The sequence below is a fragment of the Uloborus diversus genome, chromosome 4 (genome assembly GCF_026930045.1).
Source record: "Uloborus diversus isolate 005 chromosome 4, Udiv.v.3.1, whole genome shotgun sequence".
Lineage (NCBI taxonomy): Eukaryota > Metazoa > Arthropoda > Arachnida > Araneae > Uloboridae > Uloborus > Uloborus diversus.
This window is the reverse complement of record NC_072734.1, coordinates 5468954-5482800: the sequence shown is the minus strand read 5'-3', so window position 1 is coordinate 5482800 and position 13847 is coordinate 5468954. Positions and strand designations below refer to the sequence as shown.

The following is a 13847-nucleotide window of genomic DNA, read 5'->3' as shown; positions in this document are numbered from 1 at the left end:
AAAATTTCTACTTGAAATTTTTACTCATGTTACCCTAATGTGTAACACTTGACGTAGATAGTCAAGATAATGATTCTAATGTTTTTTTTGCATTAATGTGTTTCTGTATAATTTAATGCATATTGTGAATGGTCATATTTGAGGGTTATTGCATTTTTTTGTATTCATACCTTCTACATGTGTTGGGTAGTTGTGAACTTTTTTTGAATGTTTATATTTTTAGCTCTTGGTATGCTATGTGTTGTTCACGTAATTACAACTGTGTGTATTTTTTGTCCTTTTGGTTGGTCGTGTGTGGCAAATTGTTTTGTGAGCAGGGTGCAATCATGACATGCAAAAAGAAAATGCAAATAGTTCATTTTCTTTGACTTACCCATTTTCTACCTTGACGATAGTATAAAACTGTATCCCATGTTTTTTTTGGATGTTACAACTCTTTATGCATTTGAATATATATGATGTATGAATTTGTTGTGTAAAGTTTCGGTAAATTGGAGCTGGACTTAAAATTTTCTTTTTTTTCTCTTTTTTTTTCTTTTGCTTTGCCAGTGTATGTGATAATGCATATCACATTTTTTACCCATTTACATTTTTCCCATGTTTTCGGTCATTTTAATCGTTTTCTTCCCCCATTTTGTTGTTTTTTTATTTTCTTGTGCATTCCACGTTTTCCCCGCGTTCCCCCGTTAAATTTTGCACACTTTACGATATCAAAATATGACTTATTCACTTTTCCCATCGTTTAACTTTTTGTCAATTTTTCAAGCGTCGATCCAATTTTTTGCATCTTCTTGTTGGCCATTAAAATGGCGTAGCGTCCCCTTCCCTTCGTTGTTTGGGCGCCAAACGCACTCATTGGTTCCCGCGCATCACCGCGTACCTGGATCTGATCGCTCATTTGCCGATTCATTTTTCCACCCCACTTCACTCTACTTGCTGCTCTCTGTCCGCTCGGTCGCATTTTCTGCGGCTCCGGTTTTTGTTCTACGATGGCGATAATGATGCATCGGTGCACGGCGTCTGGGGACGGCCGTTGCTCGCCGCGAAATTGTTAAGACCTCAACATGAGGTGAACGTTTTATTTTTTTCATATATGTTTACAATATAATAATCAAGACCGTTACTTCGTCGCAGCCGATGATGAGAGCGTAGGTGATCCATCACCTGTCTGAATGATGGCGTCCGATGGCGGCACGCAGAGTGCACCTGAATCGTCTCCTTAATGTAACTACTTTTTCGATAATCAAATGAGCATGAGGTGACGGCATGGATCCGCAATTACCTTGAAAGTACCTCGATTCCTTTTTAAGCGTGCGACGAGCTCAACATTGTCACCATGGAGATTACAACCAGCGCCATTTTTTTGTCTCAACGTACATTGGCCTTCAACGGAAATCGTCAACAATAAGTCATCCCTGAATTACACCCCACCATAATGAACTGTCCGTCCTCCGTACATTACAATTAAATACTTCACCACCCTCCGCGTGAACTCTACGTTTTTTTTGACCGTTAACGAACTTTGCAACCCCTGCCAGCTCCGCCCTTTTTTTTTGAACTCTCAAGTCTGGATTCCTCGCATTTGTTTTTTTACTATGTGAAATGTTCTGGTGATCACCATGCCTAGTGCCTGTCTTCATGTCTGCTTGGAAGTAACGTAGAATAAAGAATGTGTGGTAATTAATTTTGTGTTTTCTATCGTCAACAAACACCACCCCCGGGTAAGTCTCTTTTAAATTTTTGTTCTTGGGCATTCAAGGCAGTCGTTGGTCTGAGGTTATGCGCGGCAGCGATGCTTCCACTTCCACGGCCTAAAATCGTTATTTTTTTGGTTTTCGTATAATTTGACAAAATTAATCGCGCGCATCATGACAGGTGGAGCTCGTATTGCTCGGTGGATTGCCTACGATGCTTGGCTGATCATAGTAATAGATTAGCGAGCCGTATTAGGATGAGCTTAACTAACTTGCTAGTCATATTTAATTAATGTTTTTTTACCTTTGGCTTCAGTTAAGTTTATACAATTATATTTACTTTTTCTCACATGTTAATAAATTTTAGTTATTTTTAAAGAAGTCTCTTCATCAGTTATTCACAGAAAATAGATGAAATGTTAGTTCTTTCACTAATTCTGCAAGAAGTATTAAAGTTAATAGGTGATATCATTCATCAGTGGTATCAAAATTGCCCCGGCCTGTGTGCACAGTCTGTGTGTAACAGCTGTCATCCTGAAGGAGCGCTATCTTCTGCAGACTAGTTAAAAATTGTTTAAACTTATGTTATGAAAGTGTTAAAATCAAACTCCATTAGCCACTAATCTCTTTGGAAGTTAATTAGAAGAACTGTAATTATACTTAATAAAGCACACTCACTAAGTTTTAAATATGACGCAGCGAGAAGCATAAAGATATGTAAGTGACAAAATTAAAAATTTGGAGAGAACCAGTACAAATAGTACAGGAACTTCTCTGTTTTGGGGGAAAGATATAGTACTAGTAGCCCTGATAGGTGCTGCTGTACAGCATGATTAAGAAAAAAAAATCAATGAAAGCATACATAGGATGTTATCTTTAAAAGCATTTTACCCAAAACAGTCTTGAGCAAAGAAGAGACCGAGGGGACCAGATTCAGTTGTTTAAATATATTAAAATGAAAGATGTTACGGGGCTAAAGTTTAGCACTGAAAACAGGACAAGGGGTCATTGTTTTAAGCTATTTAAATCTCAGGCTAACACGGATATTAGGAAAAATTATTATTATGGCAGTGTAGTGGAACCTTGGAACAGTTTACCGGAAGAGGTGGTAATGAGCACGGGAGTAGATAGCTTTAAGAGGGCCATTGATCTTCACTGGGGATTGTAAATTGACTAGGAACAGTCTAACTGGGCCTGTTGCTGGTCGTCACTTTTGTATTTGTAAAACTTGAAAATATCCACTTACATCCTTTTGCTTCTCACTGCCTCATATGACATTGTAATCCTTGCAGGGAAAATAATTCAGCAATTAAATTTTACTACATTGTAAAAGACGTTTTATTTTTCAGAATGTATATTTCTAGCCACCAGGGCCATTTACAATTTTGTACTGACACTTCTATCATGCGGGAAAATAATTAAACAAATACTGAGAATACATTAAAAATGACGAATAAAACGAAATATTTGAGGAGCAGTGAATATAATTATCATTACACACGGTCACCACCACCAGTAATGGATACAGCATCATTTATTCGAGAAATTTCAAATACCGGTATTCCGGTATCACTTTTCAAAAATACCAAATACTGGCATTGAATTTTTGATCTGGTATTGCAAACCCTACTTGACACCTACACATACTTAGGACAAAATTCTGAAAATGGAAATATATTTTGGTCCAAGCTGATTTTGCCTTTGTTCGCTTAATGAAAATGTCGAAATCTTTTAAGAGCATATAAAAAGGGGCTTCTTACCCCATCTCGGTATACAATGTGATATCCAAGATTTTTCCTGCTGCTGAGAATTTCTGAGGTAAGTGTGTAGCTCAAAAACTGCTGCACTTCTGAATCCGACATATACAGAGCTAGACTAATTGGACCTGAAAGAGAGTAAACTTGACGGTATGAATATAATATTGACATGGTTTTATATTACATATATGATTTATTTATCATAAGGGAGGTGAAAACAACAAATAGGCTAAGAGCAAAGTAGTTTAACTGTATTTTATGGATATAGGATTGAGCACAAAGGTGTAACAAATTATGTCCAAAAGTAAGAAATTTTTATGCAAAAAAAAAAAGAAGAGAAATCGCCATTTTTATTTTGGTTCTGTGTTGTTTTGTATGAAAATGAGATAGTGTGCCCTTTTGAATAAAAACCAGAATGTGGATAGCTCTAATTTCACCAATGCCCTAAAACAATATAACCTCAATTTAACAGTTGTCAAGAGACTGGGAAAAGTTATTGTTAAATCAAGGATATCGTTAAATCGAGGTGCATAGATGTTCAATGCACTCAAACTCGGACCAGTGAAATGAATCATTGGATTGAGGAAATCGTTAAATCAGGTATCTTAAATCAAAGTTATACTGCATTCACCAAATGATATCGCATTATGTGCAGTTTGCTGTAAAAGAATTTTAAAAATCCAAAAGTTTTTTCCCCAATTGTTTCTGGTACATTCATTTTGAAGACAATCATACAATTAGCAAGCCTCTGGGTCATACTGTTATTGTAAAAATATGTATCTGCAATTCTATAACTTTAACTGTAGCAGTATTAACTGTAAGTAAGTAGTTCAGCTACTACTCAACTTTGTATCTGTATCGCGTGTGGTGTGTTTACTATGATGTGTGCACTTTTTCTCGTGTAGTATGTATATTAATCTTAATGTAACTTGCTTAATTACTTAATATAGCTAATTTGTCAACTCCGTTGCTTCTTATTTCAAGTGGTTATGGGCCCAGCAAGCATCCATCGTGCAGAGTTGTTAATGCAAGTTTAGAAACTGTTGACTTAGCGCCGGTGATCGTTCGTAAGGCCTAACTTCTACAGTGAATCACACGTGTGTTTTTGAAATTGATTTATTATCTCCAGTATGGATAAGATGAATTCAATTGAGAAGTTAGAAGGTGAAAGCAATTGGGCTAGCTGGAAATTCGATGTAGAATTGCATTTAACAGTGCAGAAAGCAATGCCAATTGTCTTAGGTGAAATGGTCAAACCGGAAGCGCTAGCTACGGAAGCTACCAAAGCAGAAAGAAAAGCGCATGCAGCTTCTTTAAAATCCTTTAATGAGGCAGATGCGATTGCTCGCTACGTTATTGGTTGCAGTCTAAGATCTGAGCCAAAGCAACATATTTTAACATATAAAACTGGAAAAGACATGTGGGATGTTCTCCACTCTGTGTATGAGCAAAAGAATGAACGGCGACTCGATCTTCTGTCTCTCAGTTGTTCAACTACTCCAAAGATCCTTGTGACAGTATTGCAACTCATGTATCTAAGTTGCAGAAAATCTGGCAGGAGTTACAGGAAGAGTTAAAAGGTGAGAAAGTTGAACTTCCCAAGTCGATGCTGTTAAATAGAATTTTAAATACTTTACCTAATGAATATTTGGAGTTTAGGAATGCATGGGAATCTGTTCCAGGCAGTGAAAGAACAATTTCGAGTCTTACTGAAAGACTTCGTTTGCACGAACAAAGATTGGAAGAGTTACATCCTGTTGAGAACAAGAATGTTGCCTTTGTAGCAAAGCCCTCACATGCCAAGAAAACTCCTGATAAGACTTATTCAAATCATAATGAAGCCAAAAACAAGAAATTTAAATGTTTTTTCTGTGGTCTCGCTGGTCACATGAAAAAGAACTGCAACAAGTGGAAATTGCAGAATAATGAGAAAAAGGAATCTTCAAAATCTGGACAGGTCTTTATGACTGTTGCAAATCAAAACAATCAAGATTATTGGCTCATTGATTCAGGAGCCTCGCACCATATTTCTTCGAAATTGGACTGGCTTTCTTCATACAAACAGTTTGATACTCCAAAGCCATTAAGATTAGGAGATGGAAGATCCATGTTTGCCAAAGGTATTGGTGAAATTAAAATTGAAATGTTAATACGTGGTAAATGGATACCTGGTCTTCTTACTAAAGTTTGGCATGTACCTGAATGTGATCAAAATCTTTTTTCATCTGGTGCTGCTTTGGATAATGGCCTTCATGAATATGCAGATAGCAAAGTACGTGAGTTTAGAACTTTAACTGGTGAAACTGTTGCTGTTGGTATTAGATATAACAGTGTTTACAAACTTCTTATGAGAGTTGTTCCTGATTTGGCATGTGTTGTTGTTGACAATGACAGTCTTCAACTGTGGCATGAACGCCTAAGCCATCAAAACAAACGCCATGTTCAAAAATTTTTGAAGAGAAAGGGTATTGAAGTAAAGCTTGATGGTGAATTTTGTGATGCCTGCATGTATGGTAAAATGCATAGACTTAGTTTTGGCTCTCGTCAAGATCGCCCAACTAGTCCTGGTCATCTTATTCATGCTGATGTCTGTGGTCCAATGCCAGAAAAATCTCTTGGAGGTAATAGGTACTATGTAGCATTCAAAGATGATTATTCTAAGTACAGAACTGTTTACTTAATGAAAGAAAAGTCTCAAGTCAAAGATATGTTGGGCATCTTTATGGCAGAAATGAAGACAGCAGGTTATATGATGAAAGAATTGTTAACTGATGGAGGAAGGGAATTTAATAACTCTGAAGTTCATCAAATTGTGCAAAAAGCAGGGCTGCATCATCGAATGTCTATGCCATATACACCCGAGCAAAACGGAGCAATAGAGAGGGAAAATAGAATTCTAGTTGAAGCAGCTCGATCAATGATCCATGCCACAGAATTGCCAGAAAAACTTTGGGGTGAGGCAGTGAATACAGCAGCCTATGTACTCAATCGAACAGGTCCCTCATCAGAAGAAGGAAAATCTCCCTTTGAACTATGGTATAAGAAAGTACCACCAGTTGACCATCTCAAAATATTTGGTACTGAATGTTTTGTTCATGTTCCAAAAGTCAGAAGGAAGAAATTTGACAAGAAAGCATTGAAAGGCTACTTAGTTGGTTATTGTGGTAATAGAGATGGGTACAGAGTTTGGATTCCTGAGAAAAATGATGTGGTTTTGTCCAGAGATGTGGTTTTTAAAACAGAAAAAGTGGCTGACAACATCTACCAAGAAACTCTTTCGCCTCTACAATCTACAGAAGATGTTCCTGTTCCTACTGAAGATGGAGTTAGTAATGATGTAGGGGAAGCTGCTACAACTGAAGATGAGAATAGATATACTACTCTAAGAGATAGATCCCAGTTGCGAAAACCAACAAAATTTGATGGATATGTTATGCTAGCTGAAGATGAACCAACATCTCTTCATGAGGCAGTAAACTCAAGTAATGCTGAAAATTGGAAGGCTGCTATGGAAGAAGAAATGAACTCTCTCACTGAGAGTGGAACGTGGGAACTTGTTGATCTACCGAAAGGAAGAAAAGCTATAGAAAATCGTTGGGTTTACAAAATAAAAAGAAATTCTGAAGACGAAATAGAGCGGTTCAAAGCAAGACTGGTTGTTAAAGGATTCTCCCAAAAAGCTGGTATTGATTATCAGGAAACATTCAGTCCAGTGGTTCGTTGGGACACTATCAGATCTATTATTAGTGTGGCTGCTAGTGAACGTTTGAAGCTTGCTCAGTTTGACGTGAAAAGTGCCTTTCTATATGGAGACCTGCATGAAGAGATCTATATGAAGCAACCTCATGGATTTGATGATGGAAGTGGGCGTGTTTGCAAATTAATAAAAAGCCTATATGGCTTAAAGCAAGCTCCCAGATGCTGGAATCAAAAGTTTAAAGATTTTCTTCAGAATTGTGATCTCAAGCAGATGGACAGTGATCCTGGCTTATTTGTAAATAAAGATAAGACTTTGTTTTTGATCTTATATGTGGATGATTGAATTGTTGCTGTGAAAAATAAAAATCAGTTGGAAATATTTCTTAAAAAACTTACAAAAGAATTTAATGTTAAAGTTGAACCAGCTACATACTTTTTGGGCATGCAAATTAAATATTTAGATGATGGTTCTATTTTCATTCACCAAGAAAATTATTGCAAAAAGATCTTGGATAGTTTTACTATGTCTTCAGCCAATCCTGTTTGTATCCCCATTGACAAAAGTTTGTTATCTGAACCTTCTGAAAAGCTTGATGAAGGGGTACCATACAGAAGAGCAGTTGGCAGTTTAATATATTTATGTATGGTAACTAGATCAGATATTGCTTATTCTGTTAGTGTTCTATCTCAAGTTTTAGACAAACCTTCCAAAATGCATTGGTGTTTAGTGAAGAAAGTTTTGAAGTATCTTCGAGGCACTTCAAAATATGGTATCTTGTATAAGCCAAATTATATCTGCAAGCAATTGGAAGCATATAGTGATGCTGATTATGCTGGTGATACATCAACCAGAAGATCTACATCAGGGATGGTCTTCAAGTTTGCTGGAGGAGCCATTACCTGGGCCAGCAAGAGACAGACTTGTGTATCGCTCTCAACTACAGAGGCAGAATTTATTTCAGCCAGTGAGACTTCAAAGGAAGTAGTGTGGCTACAGAGACTTTTCCAGGATATTTGTCCTTTGATAAGTGTTCCTGTGTTGCAGGTGGACAATGAAAGTGCTATACGACTAGTCAAGAACCCTGAATTCCACAGTCGTACTAAGCACATAGATGTCCGCTACAAATTTATTCGTGAGAAGTATCAGAATGGGCAGTTAGATGTTCAACATTGCGAGAGTAATTCTCAAGCTGCTGACATTTTTACTAAACCTCTACCAAAAACTACATTCCAGAGACTCCGCCAAATGATTGGCATGTGTGAAATAGACTTGATCCATGATATAGACTTGAAAGAGAGCCTCCCCCCCCTCTTTTTTTGTATTGCAGATATCAATTTAGGGGAAGTGTTATTGTAAAAATATATATCTGCAATTCTATAACTTTAACTGTAGCAGTATTAACTGTAAGTAAGTAGTTCAGCTACTACTCAACTTTGTATCTGTATCGCGTGTGGTGTGTTTACTATGATGTGTGCACTTTTTCTCGTGTAGTATGTATATTAATCTTAATGTAACTTGCTTAATTACTTAATATAACTAATTTGTCAACTCTGTTGCTTCTTATTTCAAGACTACAAAAGCCAACAAAATGCTTGGGTTTATCAATAGATCTATTTCAAACAAATCTAAGAAGGTTCTTCTGCCTTTATATAGGAGTTTAGTAAGACCTCATTTGGAGTACGCTGTTCAGTTTTGGTCGCCTTATCTGAAGAAAGATATTTTTGTATTGGAAAGGGTTCAAAGAAGGGTAACTAGATTAGTAAGGGGACTTTCAGATTTAGGTTATGATACCAGACTTAGAAGGCTAAAAATGTACAGTCTTGAGCAAAGAAGAGACCGAGGGGACATGATTCAGTTGTTTAAATTTATTAAAATGAAAGATGTTACGGGGCTGAAGTTTAGCACTGAAAACAGGACAAGGGGGGTCATTGTTTTAAGCTATTTAAATCTCTGGCTAACTTGGAAATTAGGAAAAACTACTACTTTAGTACGGTTGTGGGTACTTGGAATAGCTTACCAGAAGAGGCAGTAATGAGCAATGGGGTGGATAGCCTTAAGAGGACCATTGATCTTCATTGAGGACTAATTAATTGACTAGGACCAGCCTAGCTGGGCCCAGAGCCTGTTGCTGATCGTCACATTTGTATTTGTATAAATGTTAAAGATTGGAGGAAAATCAAGTAGACTGCGGACATTTTTGGGTAACAAACGAGGAACTTACATACAGTTACATTGAAGGTACTGTAAAAATTTTTTTAGATTTCTTCATCCTTTTGCAGCAAATTGCACTTCATTTCAACAGTTTCTATTTTTATTAGTAATATTTAGAATGATAAAGAGCTTTTTTGGACATGCTGTGTTTATGAAAAGATAGGTATAAAACTAGAAACACTGCAACGAGTGATGCATTAGGCAAAATCACTGAACAGAGCAAAAACAAGTATAATGAGATTATTCAAAAAAATAAAAAATACCAAAAAAAAAAAAAAAAAAAAGAAAATTAAATGAGTAAATGGGGCTTTGTCCATGGCAATGTCATAGATTTTATAGAATAGAATAATTTTATAGATAATAGAGATTACAGTCAGCCCTCGTTTATCGCGGTTAATTTGTTCCAGTCTTTACCCTGATAACTGAATTTCCGCGAAGTAGGATTCTATATTTATAAACCATATGTTTTCCTAATTGGAGCGCATAAAACTTAAGACAATTTAAATAAGATTATATAACATAGGTAGAGCCCCCTAGACATGAAACATAGCCACCATTACATTTGCATTACTTAAAAAATTGCACAAAATATGAGAAAATGAGATATGTTAGACGTAGTAGATATCACATCGTTAATTATTGGGAAATGAACTACAAACACACATGCAGTTCGTACACACTACTACTATGAAAATAGCTCAACTTGTTCGATGATGAATTAAATGCCAGTTACTGAACGTATGTGTCCCCATTCTTCCTCTACATTTATCCTCATTTAAGGTATTACATATATAACATAAAAATCTAGTTCATTGTTGAACACCATTTACAATTACAGATGCAATAATACAATGATTTATACTTTTCAGTTAGTGTTTAACGATTAAAATAAGATAGCGATTCCCAACTCTTATTTCGACGATTTTATACCGCCACTCCCTCAACTAGTACAACTACAGCCCTCAGAAGAGCTTACCTTACTTAAAAGACATACTTTGTTATTCTTATGTAGGGAACAGTTTACACAAGCGCATAAAAAAAGCTAATTATATATTTGAAAAAAAAAGAGAAAAAACCGGGATGTAGTGAAGCCGCGAAAGTCAAAGCGCGAAGTAGCGAGGGACGACTGTACTTTTTTTTTTGTCTATGACTTGGTAAGGAGAAAAACTTCATTCATTTCATCAACTTTACCGGTAGTAGAATGCTCAATAACAACCCATTTTAAAAAGAATGAAAGAAAAATGAAAATCACGCAAGCTCATATAAATACATCCAGTGAATAATGATGTACATATTGCAATGCTCTATTACCTTCCCAATGCTTGCAAAGAGCTTCCACCATTTGAAGACGATCCATTGATAACTGAGCAACCAAAGTTACATCGTTCCCCTCTGGAGACTGGAAAAACATAAAATAAATTCTGTAAATAATATAAAATTTTGTAAAATACCTATACAGTTATACATATACATTAGGGTGGCTCAAAAAAAACTTTTTTTCAGCTTGAGTCCAGGACACGCCCTATTTTTTAGACTTACATATAGTATTATGCTGTAAAAGTTTTAGCTTCTTACTCAAATTTTAAGACAGTGCTCAATGACCCCTCATTTTAACATTTAGCTGTAGCATAGAAAATGTAACAAATTTAGAAACATTTAATTCCCCCAGCTGTTTTTTTTTTTTTTTGTAAATTTGCAAGAAAAACAGAAATTTTGATTGAAATGAACTTCAGTAATTCACAAAACAGAAAAAATCCTTATCCAATATATACTTATCCATATTATATCAGAAAAAAGCTTACAGGCTCGTAATCATATTCAATGTAGTACAAATGTGTGCGATGCTTGACCACTCGAGCCCTTCTAAACTCATAACAAGAATCATCTTCATCTATAGCATTCAACTGAAAAGAGAGAAACAACTTTCCATTATAATAGAAGGAATGAAAAAATTGCATCTGCAGTGGGTTGTAGTTGCAAAAGTGTTGGCAAACTGTGAGGCATAGAAATACAACTTTAAAAACAAAAAGATAAAAAAAAAATGAAATTTTTTTTGGAGCAAAATGGTTACTCTTCAATTTCAAACTAAAAAAAAAAAAAACTATTATAAATTTTGATGCAAAAAAAGAGAAAAGACAATTTTCATAGATAAAAAGAAGTTTCTCACATTAAAATTGATCATTATCACATTGAAACTGAAAAGTCCCCTCCCCCCAGATAGAAAATATTTTTAATGTTAATAACAATGCACAGATAATCGTTTTTTAAATTCTTGTAGTTAATATTGATCATGAGAAAATACAATTTTATGATTTTACACATTGCATTTGATTGGTTAAAATTGACAAATATATAGTGAAAATACAAGGAAAAAAACACTGTTATTAAAAATACAAACATGGTGCTTGTAAATTTAGAAATTATAATGTGTAGTGTGCGTACTTCCGAGAGTTCCGGGGTGGGGGGGGGGGGAGAAGCTGCTGTGTCCTGCATGTACTTAAGCAAGAACTTTTTTATTCCTTATAAATTGGCTTTCTTTTTGAATTAAAATATTGTTACTCGTCCTTCAATCTCAATTACTTTTTTAACGTTTTAGCTGGACAGCACTGCAGATCCCCTGGCATGGACTCGTGGATCTATGATACAAATGATATTGCATTTGAAAAATTGCCCAAGTTCTAAACTTATTAGTTTAATATGGTAAATAGTTTCAAGGGAGCCAAATTATGTTATTTGTAGTTCATAACATTATTGAAGGTTTAATTATACTTAGGCTTCAATATAATGTGCATTTAACGCATAAAAGTATTTTTAACTACAGTTGGGAGAAACCTACCGTATTTTCCTGCGTATTATTCGCGGGCGGCCTATAATCCGCAGGTCCTAAAATTGGCCTGAAGAGAAAAAAGCGTCGTATAATCTGCAGATAATACGATGTAAAAAGATAAAGTTTGAATTTAACATACCATTAAGCAACTAAACTAAAAACGTGAAAAAGTAAGTACTTCGAAGACATAATCAAAATTAGTCTGAAATATAATCTAAAATATAATGATTTCTTCTTGAAATCTTGATTATAGTACGCTAATTACTTGAAAAACAAAGAGTCAAAAGACAAAGGAGCAAATGGTCTAATCTTGTGCAAATGTGGCTACCTATTTCACTGTAATCTTGCTTATTTTACATGATCTGAATCGCCAAGAGGAACATTCAAGCAACGTAAAATAATTAACATACAGGCAGGCAGGAAAGAAGAACATGCATGCTTCATAAAATAAACATTCAGTCGGCATACGATCTCGATTGGTGAATCCTACGTTGGTGTTAAAAGGGGAAAAAAAAAATCACAGATAATAAATTTTGCCTTTTTTAGCAGATAATCCGCGGATTATACGCAGGAAAATACGGTAACATGGCAGCATTGTGAAGGCTATGCAGATCCTAATCACAGCATTACGACAATGCCCAGGTTACGTGAGCCCCAACTATAGTTTCATGAACGTGTTTGCTAAATACACAGAAATATGGTGGCTTTGCAATCTAAGCTTCAAATAATAAAATTACCAAATCAAAGACAACGATGTAGTCTTTAACTATCATTAATATTAAAACAATTGTCACTTTGTGTAAGAGAGCCATAAAAATCTCGACTTAGAAGTAAAACGTACCGCTTCTTGGACATGCGTGACTTTACTGTTATTGCAGCCAATCAATTCTCTACGTAATAAATTTCCATCATACTCTAGAAAAGTCAAATACAAATTTCTAAAAAATTCAACGTGCTTATTTTTCACTTTTAACTTCTTAGGTGAATTCCAATGAATAACCTGAAACATAAATAAAAGACATTCAATCAATGTAATTAACTTACTTTATAATCACTCCTATTCCACAAATATCGTACTCTAATCAAACAACTATGCATGATTTTATTTTTAAAATGAATTTCCTTTAAAAAAAAATCCTAAGTGTTTCATTTTGCAATAAATTTTAGCAGAGTTCAGATCAAATCATGAAAGTTAAAAAAATTCACACAATTGAAAATCATTTGTAAAAAAAAAAAAAAAAAAATACTTGAAAGCTGTAACTAATCGTGGCATATAACTTTGATAGAAGCTACAAAATAGATACAATAGCACCTGTTTCAATTGCATTTAATATTTTTCCTATTTTTTTCAAGAATTATGAAACAACAAAAAAGAACTTTGACTGAAAAAAGAAAGCAAATTGGCTTTCATGAAATCTTTCCTTAAGATTTTTTTTTTTACTTTATAAAGTACAAAATTATGATTACTTTTTTGGAGCTAAAGCACTTGTATTTTTTATAATCAACTAAACAAGCTTCAGATTAGACATTTTGGTTTTATTCAGTTAAAAATAAAAAATGTGATGCATTACAACATGTACGTAAACAATAATTGGTGTAACCACTCACAAAAAAAAGGAATAAAACTAAAAAACCGAACATAAAAGGAAAGTAAACAA

At 34.9% G+C, this 13847-nt stretch overlaps 1 protein-coding gene across 1 annotated transcript in view; it reads right to left on the bottom strand.

Moving 5' to 3' along the window:
* Nucleotides 1–13847, bottom strand: part of LOC129219889 (xylosyl- and glucuronyltransferase LARGE1-like) — a 201123-nt gene that overhangs the window by 20643 nt on the left and 166633 nt on the right. The window contains exons 12-15 of the mRNA XM_054854200.1: nucleotides 13031–13189; nucleotides 11165–11266; nucleotides 10674–10761; nucleotides 3455–3579 (exon numbers count right to left, since the gene is read on the bottom strand). Of these exons, the coding sequence (XP_054710175.1) occupies nucleotides 3455–3579; nucleotides 10674–10761; nucleotides 11165–11266; nucleotides 13031–13189 (474 nt within the window). The remainder of the gene's footprint in view (nucleotides 1–3454; nucleotides 3580–10673; nucleotides 10762–11164; nucleotides 11267–13030; nucleotides 13190–13847) is intronic.